This window comes from Lolium perenne, chromosome 7, assembly GCF_019359855.2.
Source record: "Lolium perenne isolate Kyuss_39 chromosome 7, Kyuss_2.0, whole genome shotgun sequence".
Taxonomy (NCBI): Eukaryota; Viridiplantae; Streptophyta; class Magnoliopsida; order Poales; family Poaceae; genus Lolium; species Lolium perenne.
In genome coordinates, this window is record NC_067250.2 from 311,544,559 (window position 1) to 311,559,176 (window position 14,618).

The 14,618-nt window shown below is 41.6% G+C and overlaps 1 protein-coding gene and 1 long non-coding RNA gene across 19 annotated transcripts; one reads left to right on the plus strand and one right to left on the minus strand.

Annotated features, from left to right (window-relative positions):
• Positions 1-202: 202 nt before the first annotated feature.
• LOC127311751 (CASP-like protein 2C3) lies at positions 203-2,893 on the minus strand. Its single transcript, XM_051342212.2, has 3 exons — positions 2,627-2,893; positions 2,380-2,524; positions 203-708 (listed from the first exon to the last, which is right to left on the minus strand). The coding sequence occupies exons 1-3, from the start codon at positions 2,797-2,799 to the stop codon at positions 454-456; spliced, it is 573 nt and encodes a 190-aa protein (XP_051198172.1). The 5' UTR covers positions 2,800-2,893; the 3' UTR covers positions 203-453.
• Positions 2,894-5,999: 3,106 nt separating this feature from the next.
• LOC127311748 (uncharacterized) lies at positions 6,000-12,857 on the plus strand. 18 transcript variants are annotated; one of them, XR_007857850.2, is made up of 7 exons: positions 6,015-6,571; positions 7,324-7,455; positions 7,548-7,591; positions 8,278-8,365; positions 8,496-8,569; positions 8,715-8,824; positions 9,042-12,857. It is a non-coding gene; the product is annotated as an uncharacterized lncRNA (long non-coding RNA). The 18 variants fall into 18 exon arrangements; XR_011749834.1 differs by having other exon boundaries at positions 6,020-6,571; positions 8,496-9,182; positions 9,409-9,461; positions 11,789-12,857; XR_011749832.1 differs by having other exon boundaries at positions 6,025-6,571; positions 8,496-11,691; positions 11,789-11,825; positions 11,935-12,857.
• Positions 12,858-14,618: the final 1,761 nt, after the last annotated feature.

Consider the following 14,618-nt stretch of genomic DNA (forward strand, 5'->3'; position numbering starts at 1 on the left):
TAGACAGATTATACCAGATTACAGTTACTGAGGAACTGAAGGATACTGGATTACAACAGTTTTTTTGTGTGACATTGATTGGATTACAACAGTTTATTGCCCGCAGGGCATTATTCTTGTGTTCCAAACAGGGCCTACCAGGTATTGTGCCAGGAAGATGAACCATCTCCGTCTTTCCACAGGCAGCTAATTTCGCGGTCTATGAGTAATACACAAACCACACTGTTACATACTATTTTGCTGTGGTAAATAGTAAATACACTGCAGCAGTAGTACATAGTCATGTCTTCTCACACTTTGTTCAGAACCATGTCTTCTCACACTAAGATAAGATGAACTGCAAGGCATGCCCAAACAGAACTTCACTTGGGCTGGAAGTCGGGCACGTCTATGCCGCCCAACAGCACTAGCTAGTGATGATCGGTAGCCATCCTGGTATGGTCTCGCTGCGGCCTACTTCGTGGAGGAGCGCTGCGAGTGGGAGAGGGATGGGTAGAGGCGGAAGAGGTTGCGGGCGGAGATGCCGGAGAGGAAGGTGGTGCCGGCGGCGGCGAGCATGCCGCAGACGAGGCTCCCGGCGACCTGCTGGCAGAAGCGGGTGAAGATGTTGCAGACCTTGTTCCACTGCAGCGCGTGCGCGCCGTCCAGCGCGATCATGCACGCCTGCGCCGCCGCCACCGTCACCGCGAATGTCAGGTACGCGCAACCCTGCAGGCAGATATGCACATCACATCGTCAGAGTTCAGGCACGAGGTAAAACAACTCTACTCAGCGCGTCCTACAGGTTTTGCTGAACAGCGCACGACAAAATAGTGAAATGTGGTCATACAATAGGAACCGCAAATATTTCTTCCCCATATAAAAAAAAACACAAAACCTTTTGATTGGAATGCAAATTCAACAAACTGTGGTTAATTTTGTACACAAAATTATCAAGGTAAGAATTATAATTCTCTAGATTAATTTTCAAATTATTATTGGTCACCGGCGGCTTCTTTTGACACTATCAACTAATTAAAATGAGCAAGTTTATTGACACTATCAATAGAAAACACAATATTTCTTTCCCATAACAAAGAAACACAAAACCCTTTGGCTCAAATTCATGCAAATTCGGCTAACTTTGGTTAGTTTTCTTCACAAAATTATTAAGGAGCGTTTTATAACTATCAAGATTCTAGTAGAGAAAATTGGTATTTTCCGGTTATTATTGGTCACTGGCGGCCTTTTTGGAAGTATCAACTAACGAGTAAGTTTCTTTTTGCGAGTAACTAATGAGTAAGATTTCCTAAGAGATACAACAATAACTTGACTTGTCGGCGTAATGACCTAAACCTTAACCCTCTTAAATTTGTACCACATGCATGGTAGACTATCATACATCAAATTATATAACAAAAGCCTTAAATTTGTGACCTAACTCACCCACCCATATGACTTTGTGGAGACTGATCAGCGATGAGCTCCAACTTAGTCGATACATCCATTATTTGTTTCTCACTTACCAGTACTATGTTAGGGGTAGGTAAGGTTACGTACATGGGGTTTTCGCAAACCTTTGTCCAATCATGTGTACTTACATGGAGTAGTATGTAATTGTGCAGGGGCTAATCCCCTTCTCGAGAAAAACAAAACAACTGAAAGAGCATGATATCAGTTTTTAGACTGACTAGGTTTTAAAATTTCACTTTTCTTTGGAATCAAACAATTACACATGTAGCTGGATGCATGCATGTGTGCAGGTGCAGCACTAGGCACTTGGAACATAAATGCATCGATCTTTTTCGGTCCGGCATCAAAATGATCGATCGACCTGGGCTGGCCCTCGATCCGCGCATTGATGCAAGCATGAATGGAAACAGTTGTGCAGCTGCAACTAACGGGCGCAGCAGTTGAGCGTGTCTTGGTCAGATTGGCAACTCCGCTAGGTTTTGGGATCGAGTACAGCGTTTCCACCGCGCGCACGCGACGGAGCTGAAGATGCTTAGACGCTTCGTTACCAATTTCAGGCGGCGCTATCACGATGGGGATGGACCCGGTTACAGGATAGGAAAGCTCAGTGCTAACTGTTTCCTGTTCCTGACGTGGAATTCAATTCTGGTCATTGTTTGTCAGTTAATAGCTGCCGAGCTAGTACCTATCTTGTTTAAATTTTCTAGTAATCAGAATTGATATTGTGTTGAATTGTTGATTATCGTAGGTGTGCCCCTCTGGTAAAAGGATAACGGATCTGCCGCTGAACAGAGAACACTCTTGATTTTGTGTGCGTGCGTGTGAGTCTGTCCGGATCATGGATGATCCAGGTAACTGGCAAGCTAGACGCTGGAATCCATGGAGAAGAAACATCCAAAGCTGGTGTGAGGTAGTGAAGAGTAGTACCTTGTCGAGGAGGAGCCAAGCCCAGGCCAAGGCCCTGCTGTTCCGGCAGCGGTTGTCGGCGGCGGAGCAGTGGCCGACGTAGAGGCACCGGAGGAGGTGCAGCAGGTGGTACCCCGCCGCCGCGCCGGCCGCAATCGCCAGCACCCTGCAGATGAATTGACACCAGCTCGATCAGTAAATTCGCAGTCACACGGTGAAGACGGCACGCGCGTGCGGGGCACCAGCTCGATCTCTATGGATGGCTTACCAGAGCGCGTGCACGTCCCTGACGGTGGCCTTCTTCCTGATGAGCAGCACCGTCTCCGTCTCCGTGTCCAGCCCCACCAGCAGCGCCGCCGCCGCCGCCAGCGCCGCGCACGCGCCACGCATCAGCCCCTCCGCCTTCACCTCCGACGCCCTCTTCCTCCTCCCCGCATCCATAGCTCAAGCCAAACCTGATGATCTCTTGTTGCTTCGAGCTAGCTAGCAATGGCGCGCGCCTGCCTCGTGTCTACTCTGGTGTCGAAGGCGAGCGAGGAGGCGCACGCGAGTTTTATAGGCGCCGAGCCTAGGAGTGCGAGGTGTACTGTGTGTGCATGTGCTTACGGCGGCGATTGTGACGTGCTCGTGGCGCTGTGCAGTGGTGATTGGGGAAGAAGTAGGTGCCGATCGACCCGACCGGGGCGCGCGCGCGGTTAATGCTTAACGGACCCGACCTGACCGCCAAACCGTCCTACGTGAAATTAAGCACCGATAAAACTGAGATAAAATTTAATTTAACAAAGTTCTCTTGAAAATAAATGTACGATGAATAGAGATGTGGTGCTTTGTTTGCTGCTCGGACACGCCCCGTGCTATTGGAAAATATGAAGATTTGTTTTGGGGTCACTTTCATATATGCCTGCCTAACCGAGTTGATGATGCCGGTGTGGCATGTCGGCGGTACCGCCATCATCAACTCGGTTAGGAGGCATATCGTCATGGCATGGTAAATGCAAGATCTCACCTAGAGGATTAAATGGCGTCAACTTTGTGAAGCCGCACACGAAGACTTACTGCACGAGGTACGGAACGGACGCAATTTTAGGACTGGTGCTGGAAAAGGAGATGCAGCATGCAACATGCCTCCGACCTTGCCGCAGCGTCACCACACCAAGCAGAGCCGACCAAGTATGACTAAGATGCTCCAATTGTTGCAAGAGTAGCGCGATATAAAGCTCCACCACAAAAGGAGAAAGCCCGCTGCTAGCAACCACTTGGGGGCTTTACCCGGAGGCACTTGCCGGCGATACCAAGGGCAAGTTGGAGCAAAAGCCCCCTTTACACGGAAAAAGCTATTCGTAACATGATTTGAAACTTTCTGTTTCTCGATTTGAGAGTCAAGTATGTGTTTGCATGGTAATAACATATATATTGTATCTCTGTGTTCAAGTATGTTAGGATTTTTTCGCAACTCATAAGGCATTATGCGGGAACTTTTGGTCTTGTCTCTTAACCAATTTTTGCACCTTTTGTCGATTGGCTAACCAAAATTTCCCATGTTTTTTAGTGGCTACAGTTCACGGACTAGTTCACTACATGTCATAACTTGAGTTCAACACAACTTTTTTCATCAACCAATAACCCGAGCAACTGAGCCTAACACCATGTATTGTAGTACCAGAATTTACGGACATGGTGTTTTTGCACACGGGAGCATATGCTTCTAGTTTTCAAGATAAATTTTAAACATTTTATGAAATGTTAAAAAAATCTGATAAAAAACATTTTGATGTTCCGTGCGTTCACAAAGTCGTTTCATGGAAAACCGATATATTTTGTGTCATGTGTAAAAAGATAAAATTTGGTGCTAAAAATAAGCTCTCCACAAGACATTTCTTTTATCTTTTTTTACAAAGGCCACAAAAAATATCGATTTCGCGCGAAACTTAGCATACGCACGTAGAATGTTGATATATACAGGCAGAATTTTTGTTCAGAATTTTTCTAATATTTGAAAATGACTTTTTCTGCAGCAGAAGCATATGCACCCAAGATCAAAAGTGCATTTGGCATAATGGACTTAACTCTGTTTTGGGAGCGTAAAAAACATAACAACCATTGGACCAAATAAGGCTCTTCTTCTCCACTTGCGGGTGAACTGTTCCTTGAAATTAAGGATCAACCTGTAGTCATTGCAATTAGCATATGTTAAGGATCAACCTGTAGTCTCTAGCTGGAACAAGCTGGAAGCTCGTTGCTACATGTAGAGTGTAGAATACAACATCAGTGTACAGGTGTACACTGTTCAAATTTACTACTGCTACATCCATTACTGCCTAGATTGCCCTCTACACAGGGCACTTCACTTTCAGATAGCAACTAGAGAATTCACTTTATCTGTCCCTTTCTGATTCTTAGCACCAGCTTAATTACCTCATTGTTTCTGCTGAGGTACAAAAACTTCACACTGTCACAAATTTGGCGCCTAATTAATCTTGACATCACCTTTACGTCAGAAAATACTGTAATTTCCATTGGTTAAGATCTATACAGAAAATAATGTCATTTCCATTGCTTAAGATCCAGTATAGCTTCCGAATTGATGGGCCAAAAAGTTAGGTATTTCCTGTGTTCAGACACTGTCATGCTAATTAATAGTGGAAACAGTTCGATTATGTGTGTCATTTTCCATCATCAATGCTACAGTGTACGTGTTGATGAAGGGTTTCACCATCAGCCGTTAAGTTGGGGCATGGGAGGTACAATGATTACCGCTTTGCCCATAAAGAGAGCCCAGGACACTAGTTGCTTGGTTCTGGCCAATAAGTTTGGAGCAATGAACTCAAAAATAAATATACTTTTTTCTTTTGTTGAAATGCTTACAAAACAAAGTATAATGGGCAGGGACGGAGCCACGAATGAAGTATAAGGGGGGCAGAACCAAGTAAAGTCACACAAATAAAGAGCTGCCATGGCTTTAGTTCAAAGAAAAATCATGAGCATGGGGGGGGGGGGGGGGGGGGCTGCGCCCCATAGATTCTGTCTCCGTCCCTGATAATGGGGTAGTGGGATTCAATATTTGGTGTTGCAAACGACCCCTCTTTGACTAGTGCTGATCATTGACGGTGCCTCTGTCAATTTTGGAACCGGCGATTTCTTTGACCAAAGGTGCAGGAGTATTGTATTTTACCGAAAAATGTAAGAACCAATAGTCATAGTTATATAGTTTATTCTTTTAGGAAAAAGGAAGATCGAGCATAACCTAGTCATTAACCAATTAATTTAACGTGTTATTTTTGCGAGGAAATAGCTACTCAAGATATAAATCAGAATGTTTCCATTCGTAAATAGTAGTTAGATCATAGCTAGAGTTTTCGGTCACTGAAAGCTTTAGATTGTGAGTTAAAAATAGCATCATTAGATTTGGCATACTAATTTTTTTCATCATGTTTGTTTTCGTGATTTTCTACAAACATATGGCTCAAAACTAATAGTCACATATGCATATAGGATACCATGTCATTGTCCAAAATGACATCTAAAGGTATAAACGATGCCCCCCATAGGGGGCCTCACAGCGTATCCACGTCTGCAACTTGGCACACACGGGCTGGGCAATCGTTTCACTTGGGTCTCCACCGAGTGGGCCACGTGGCGCCTCGTTATTGGCCCAGCCTAAAATATCTCTCCATCCACGCAAGGCCAGAACCAATCCTTATCCCGTCTCAGTCGTCTCCTCCCCAATCCCCTCCTCATCGTCCGCCGCCACAGCCGCTCGCGCCGTTTAGCCGGCCGCCAAACTCCTCTCCGCCCCTGCTTCTCGCCGCCGGCGACTGCGGCCGCCGCTGCGCCATCCCCTCGCTCGCTTCGTCCTCACCATTCAATCCCCTGCCGCATACCGAGGCGGAGCAGCAGTGTGCACCTGCTCGTCGTCTCCATCCCCGACGGCTGCCCGACGGAACCAGCAGCTTGCCGCTTATTTGTCGACCCCGACGGAAGCAGCGCCCCGCCTCATCTTCACCATCGCTGGCGGCTGCCCGACAGAAGCAGCAGCTCGCTGCCTCCTCATCAATGTTGGAGGTCTGGTAGCAAATTCCTTCCTCCCTGCAACTGCACTTCGCCTCCTCCAGCCCCAGTGCCCCAAATCATGAGAGAGGAGATGGGTGGAGAATGAACCAGAGGCTACGTATCCAATATCCTCCATCTCTGGCCCCCTTTGTGTGTGCTTGAGGTACTCAGTTTTCTTTTTCTCCTGCTCTATGTTTGATCCCCAATTTGCTTTAATCTTTGCTTTGTAGATTTTTTTTATCGATGCCTACAAGGTGCTCGATGAAAATCCAGGTAGACTGTCCTCGATGAAATATATGAGAAAAAATTTAGGAAAAGATAATTGGTGATATGTTCAGTCAAAGCAAAAGAGAAAGTAAGAATCAAGAGAGAGAAGAAATAATTTTGATTCAGCCACCATGATTAGTTTGGTATATATTTTTTTGCCTGTAGTATATAAATAAATGCATATTGGATTTTTACCTCTCGTATTTGAGGGTGGAATCTCCAGCCTGCTCTGAAGGGCATCGCGTCGGAGGCAAGTGTTTGCCCTTACTTGCCCAGAGGCAACTGATGGCCTCCTGGACAGAATGTGCAAAAGTAATATCAATGCTAATAGTTGTGCAAAAGAAATATCCTTCCAGTATGTAGCATATCCAAAATACTACTTGCTAATGGTTTATTTGTTTTGGGGTTAACTTTTTTCATGGACTGATATTAGTTTCCTTTGCCCTAAATCACTCTACAAAAAAATGCGCAAAAGAAATATTAATGCTTTATGTTGCAAAGTTGTTTTGGTTTAAGCACAAGCAAGCGGATTTTCTACTTGCAAGGTTGTTTGTTAGTTTGCTTTTGGACAATGCAAGCCAGTCAGGTGGTAGGTGTCATTGATTTTAGAGCTCATGACTCATGACTAAAATCGGGTACCTTTTCTAGGTAAATTGTGTCTCCTTTAATTCCTGGTATGGGTTACTTAAATTAATTCAGTATCAAAGATGCTTCGAGTGGTGAGGAACTTGACTGCTTCATCATAGAGATGTTGAAGATCTACTGTTCTTACAGTATAAGGTAAATAGAATTTTGGTAAATCCATCTTGAGCTATTTTCCTTGAATGGTAAATACAACAATGTTTGATTCTGATCTCAGCATTACTTTTCAGTTGCCTACAATATTGTTGGATTCCTTTCTCACATCAAAATATAGGTACATGTCACCCTTTTAAATCAGTCCACATTGTATCTACATATTAAAGTATTTTTATTTCAATATACAATATAGTATACATGGTTTCAGCCTTTTAGATGTTGTGTAGAGTGAATACCTTAGGTTTAATTTCTACGGTAATAATTGCTATAATGGCATGTTAAACCTGGTGCATCTACGTATGGTAAATTTTCTTTCCCTATAAATCTGAGACACCTATTTTTTTTTGGGAAGTGAACATGTTACCTGTTTTATTTAAAGCCATGTTAAACCTGGTGCATCTGATAGCGATGGGGCTTTTGTTATTGGTGTAAATGTTTAATTTGGTACCCTTGTATTTATCACCAAAACTTAGTGAGGTGAAAATCATGTGTGATCCTGACAAGAATTAAGACACGTGTGATGTGCTTTTTTCTCCTGTTAAGAATACATGTATAGTTTCTTTCATATTTAGCTCCATTTCATTGCTGATAAGAAAATGTCCCTCTTTCTCATGTTTCTTCTTGTTGTTCAGCAGAGATGCTTAGTCAAGAATAGACAGAGAAAATTATGTGTTGTGATAGATTAATATCTATGTGATGCTGTTTTATTTTTTAGGCATGTATTCGATACAAAAATGAATAGACAAGAATACTATTAATATCGTATTAATATCCATCGTGGCTCGTGTTCTTTAATCTGGCAAGGTAAACTACTGGTCTTCATAATCGACTGCAAAACAAGAAAAGCTTAATTATCCTGAAATATATATCAGAGTGAAGTCACTTATTCCAGGTGGGAGCATTATGGATTGCATTCTCTGATTTTATTAGCTTAGATGGTTTTTTATTAAAAAAAAGGTTTCAGCTTTTCTGAATATGTTTTGATTAATTCTTGCATATCTGGTTACTATTTATCATTGTAGGTTTTGCATATTCTATCATTGCAGCTTTAGTTCCATGGTTCCACCCAACCTGGCGACATTTGCACCACTCGCAGGTACACAAACTTCTCCCTTCTTTCATGATATCAAATGTTGGATTAGTCCTGGTCCTGCTGAATCATACTTTTCATTGGAAAATTTGGGCATGAGAAGGAAAAAAAATATTTGCACCGGCTCTGGCGTGTGCCACATGTTTGACAGGCATATGCCATGGGATTCAATGAAGAAGAGGAGCAGGTGTTGTGCACGGTCGTCGCTGAAGCGCCTAGGCCCTAGCAGCTGAATCTGAGAAGCATTTGGCATGTACCAAGGTATCAAGAACTCCTCTTTCTTGCTTCTGATGTTGTCCCTCCAATCCTTTGTTTTACTCAGGACATGATGTTCTCAACTCAGTCTCACTTGGGAGTTCTTATCTGCCCTATAGAGTATACACTGGTTGTGTACGAAAGAGACTCCGGAAGGGGTGATTTTGTTTTTGCTGATTTTGAAAACTAATACTATTGCTGAGTTCCTAAAGTCATTTGGCAGGGATTCTATTTTGGGCTCAATTGAATCCAAGGTGTACAAGGTAGTCTGTTTTGCCAATGCCATCGGGTGGCTTTCGGTTCATCGGCCACACGACCAACTGTAAAACTATAGCCGGAAACCATGTCTAGGAGGCAGGCATATGTGAGTCTAACATTTGTGTCCAAGTAAATTCCCTGGTGCTCACCCGGTATGATGCACGTATAAGGGCTCATATATGCATAACGCCCCGTTTCGAAAAAATGCATAGTGCTGAGCTGCTTTTGAAAGGCTGGACAAATGAATGGACATTTCATATAGTTAACCAAATGCAGATTTATCCATTTCTGAACCCACGTTTATGTTCTTTGCTTTTTAATTTATTTGACAGATCTCAAAGATGCAGAAGAAAAAGCCACTACAGACCATCTTTGTCTTTTGAAGGTGATCTGAATCCCTTCACTATTTTCTTTCAATAATATGGAATCCATTCCATAGTATAGCACACTATTTTCTAGAATCCTTAAAAAGTGGCTTGCCGTGCCTTACTTGTTTATGTTGGTGCAATTTATTATTTAAAGTTTAATTACCTTTGTAAGAATTTGAGGCCTGATTTTCCTTGCTTATGTTGATGTCCAGTCCCAAAATTATTCTCTTCATACTGGAGTTGCTAGCTGATATAACAAAGTAGCTTCGGTCTGTATTGGTTAGACCCATACAATATATGCAAAGGATTTTCGGCTATGTGTTCCACTTCATAGCTTATGGCTTGACATCCACTAAACTGCATAGTCCACGTCTGATTCTAAATTTGACCATCCTATCTCTTCTTTGTAACAAGAACAAAGTAGAACATATACAGTTGATTAAAATTTAGGGCTATAAGCAGGTTCAGGTCATATTTGATGAGACAAACGGATGGTTATCCTTATGTGCTGTTGCATATGGAGAATACTTATGTTTGTATTCACTTCGAGAGATTTTGCATACCTTCTGATGAGACTCAGTTGCTCTATATATCTTGTACCCGCTAAATGTCTTCTATGCTTTCCAAATTTGTTGATCACATGAAGTAACAGTAGCTTTTAGATAAATAAGAGCTATCCACTAGACCGAAAAACGTACAAACCAAAGAGCCTTAGCTAATGGTTGATGATACCTTACTCTTGCTTCATAGTCATCTATTTGTATAGTCTTCAGTCATACTTAGTGTTTGCAGGTCTATGTTCCAGTGCATAAATTACAAATTATTCTGATTTTTAATTTCTCTAGAATCAGTAACCAAAGGTGTACAAAATGTTTTATCAACTTGAGTCTGTTTACAATCAGAAAAGCTGTTGTTGTGTTACATAGCCGAGAAAAATCAATGCTGAATTATTTTGTGGCCACAATCTCAACTGCCATGGATCATTGTTCTATCACGCTTCAGTTCTCATGTTTATCTTCATTTTAGCTCATGGTAATGTTTAAAATATATCAAAGTTTCTTTGTCCAGTCAAGCTAGAATTTTGATGTCTCCTATATGGTGTTATTTTTCATATTACCAAAAGCAACGTACACCCTTAATGTAATTATTTATTGATTATTTGACAATATAAGTTCAGATATCATCCATTGTGGAGGCAAAATAAATGACAAGCTGGAGAAAATATCAAGTGATATTTTTCGTTCATGTAGCAGCGCATGATATCATTTTTAGTCTTATTGGGTAGCAGTATTGCTTGAATTGATACCATTTCTGATAAGAACACTATATTTTGATGTTACATATTGTTAAGTCTATTATTTGTATATATTTCTGGCTGCTTAATTGGTTCCTAGAATTTCCTGTTAGTTAAATATAAATTTATATTGCCAGGTGATAATGAAATTTATTTTGTTTAACTGGGAAAATAAGTTAACAACGATGCCTGTAAATGTAGACTTGAGGTAGCTATACTTGATCAGTTTGTATTCGTAGAAATATTTGGTAATCTTAACTATCTTTCGAAATTCATAGACATATGATTCAGAAAATATGCAACTTCCTCATTTCTACAAGGTCTTCTTTTTTCCTTTGAGCCAACATTATTGTTGACTTTTCTTGGAAGATTTACAATGAGGCTACAACTAGGAGTGACATTTTTATCATACGACTAAGACTGAAGCTAAGAAAAATTTATAGTTCTTGTGATGTTGGATTACTATGATCTACCTAAAGTGGCATGGGGAGTTGAATCCATATAACTTCGAGTAGGTTAGCTTTGCTTTTATATGATTGTCCTTTTCTTAATTTCCCTTTGGAATTATGAAGTGCTTTTTATTTTTTGCAGCTAGATAAAATCCATAAACAAAGATTTTTTTTGCACTTTATCACCATGAATACGGAGTGGAGGCAACGGCGCAATTTATCTGATGGTGTTTCCACTGTCTCTAAGGAAGCACTTTATGTATTTAACTTAGCACTTTATGTATTTAACTTAGTTTTGTCCTGCCATCAGTTCTTTAGTAAATCATGTTGTTTTATTCAGACTATTGTGCCTTTTAGCCCAGACATTTCTAGGTTCACCCAAGTGGTGTTACCTCATTATTTGCAAGATAATTGTCTTACATTTCTTCTATCAAGTACTACACGGTTGGCTTCGTCAAATGATGTCATATGTAACATTTTACTTCATTGCAGTATTTAGTGAATGTAAGATAACTTTCTAGAATTATCTAGGATTCGGGAAAGGCATATTGAATGTGTAATTTCTGTCGTGTGACCAATTTGAATTTTGTTCTGCTTCTAGGAGATGATATACTGGTTGTGAACTTATTCACATTTATGTAAGTTTATCGTTCTCCAGCTCATGTTTCTATCCTAATCCTCGCTTATCCTACTTTAAATTATCAGAAAAATATTTTAGCAGTACCTGATTCTTTTGATTTTCTTCAGGCTCTGCTTCCACTCCGACAGGTTCCTCCGCCCCGCTGTGACGGACTTTCCTTTGCTTCGACGATGTCGTCTGCTCTAGCGGCAACATGGCGGGAGACATCATCCTCTAGCAATGCCAACTAGCTGCAGGCCCCTCTCTGCCGTCGGACTCTTCCATGCACCATGCTTGCGTTTAGTTACGCATTCTCCTCATGAATATACCTTGTTGGCAGGTCACTTGACTGCTAGAAGTGACATCTACATCTTTGGTGTGCTCTTTCTTGGGGCGAAAATCCATCGACAAGTACTGGCCCAGCAGCGAGCGCAACCTGGTCAACTGGGTTCGTCCCAAGTTGAGCTACAAGAGGCGGCTTCTCCAAATCATCGACCCAAAACTGGAGGCGGAGTATTCAGATAGAGGTGCTCACAAGGCCTGCAGCCTTGCATATTGGTGCCTGAGCTAGAACCCCAAGGCTAGGCTCCTCATGAGCGATGTCGTCGAGATGCTTGAACCACTGCAAGAAGGTGGTGGAAGCGATGGACCTATTGTTCACGTGGGTGGCCTCCCCGACTACAGAATTTGCCGCATGTTGATAGGATACAACGTGCACTGCATGGCCATTCCCAGCCCCAAGTGCCCACCTGTCATCCCGACGTGCAGGGTTAGATGATAACAACTTCTGCAGTTCCAGGTTTTACCTGCAGCAGCAGTAGGTCAAGTTGTAAATTGTGAGCTCTTTCAATGTGTAAATTTGATCCGCACATCGCTGCTGCGTTTTGTTTCTGCCGCTTATAAGGACCTTCAGTTTTCACGGTGGTCTTAATGTATCTTTGATTGAGTGACCCCTGCTGAAACCGGTGGGGTTTAATCCATGGAGATAAAATGCTGCACCAAGAGGTGTTGCGGGTCAATGGTATGGAATGGAACTATGGAAGTTATGTCACATTCTGTACTTTTTTAAAAGTTAACTCTAGGATTGCTTCACATGATCCTCATGTGATAAACTGCTACATAGAATTACACAAGTCTTTGGTAACTTTTATTTCTATTAATGCCATGTTTCATGGTTTTTGATTGCTGCCATTGGAGCATGGAATCAAATGAGAGTAGCTTGCATAGTTCTATGGTAATTTGATTAGCTCGAAACAACTGAAGGTTAACAAGATGATAGGCTACCAAGACCGATTGCGATTGGAGGCACATGAAGAACTTACATGTACTACATAGGGGTTTCTAATGTGGTTAAGAAATTTCACATATTTATGAATATAATATCTTAAATGTAATTTACAGTAATTTAAAAGGTGGCATGTCTTCTTGGTTTATAGTGTTAGGAACTATTCAACAAGCTTTAGAGTTTGGCGTGATCCATCATTTTCAATTCTTTACCGGCATGTTTCAGCTTACATCAGAATAAAATTTATTTCTTTCAATAACTAAGAGCAGAATAAAATTTGATGCTTTCAAGAACTAAGAATATAAGATGCATGAGTCATGCAGACTTTTATCTTAATTGCTTCCAGCTGAAATGTATTATCATATTGGCCGCTACTTTTATCAAAACTGATATACAAAATCAAAACTGGCATGAGATTTACGGGGTCGTGCGCCAAGGCGCACATCTAAATCTAGTCCATTTAAGAACAGCAGGGCCGGAGCGAGTACACATCGGCTCGGTTTTGACAGTCATTTTTGTTTTTTTATTTTGAATAGAAGATGTAGCTAGCTCTGTCATCAACAGTCATAATTACTTTCAAGCCATGTATATTCGTCGGACCTACAACCTCCTCACCTAAAGCATCACCCCCATATAAGTGATGGAAAAAAATGCATGGATCTAGGAGAGTCGATTCTTTGTTGACCTCCTCCATTGTTTTTCTCATATGATTTGTTTGCATAAGCTCTATAATGTTAGATTTCAGAATAATGAATTAAGAGCTTCTATTAGTAAAGAAAGAGGATTACAATCACATTGTAAGGCTGGTGCTAGAGATTCCAGGATATAATTCATCCACGAACACCTTCGTCTTTCAGCACTGGCGCTTTAGCACACAGATAGGAAGCCTCATTAGCGTTCATACTAACATAAATAATACAAAAGCTAGTAAACATCCCACAAAGCTTTGTAATCTCCTGGAAGGTAACATCAAATTCAGATATTCCTCCCTCATTTCTCCCATAGTTTAACTAGTGTTTGAGCATCACTCTCAGCAATTATCTGCTAATAGCCTCGCTCCATGTTAAGCACCATAGCATTTGTAATTGCATAGGCCTCTAGAGTACCAGCAGAGTCCTGGACAACTGTACTTGTACCTCCCTGCATCTCTTATTCACTAAACGAGGCATTCAGTGTCACTAAAAAAATTCTCCTTCTATAATGTCAGTTGCCCAAGACAAAGGCTGCAATTTAGGAATTTTGAGTGAAGTAAGAGCATCTTCAGTCGCTTCCCACAAAGCATCCTCCAAAACGTGCCAGATCGAGCGTTTGGGGGACGTTTTTTTCTTCGTGCCGCGTTTGGGGGACGTCGCTGCCCAGTCGCGTCCCCCATAGCCACCCCAAACATAAATTTAAATGGTTCATATTCAAAAAAGAATATTCCCACCGAAGTCATCGCGATCAAAGTAGCCGTGATCATAGTACTGAACGCGATCATATTACAGACCGGGGGTGTAAATTGAACATAATTTAGAAGAAGGGATTCAG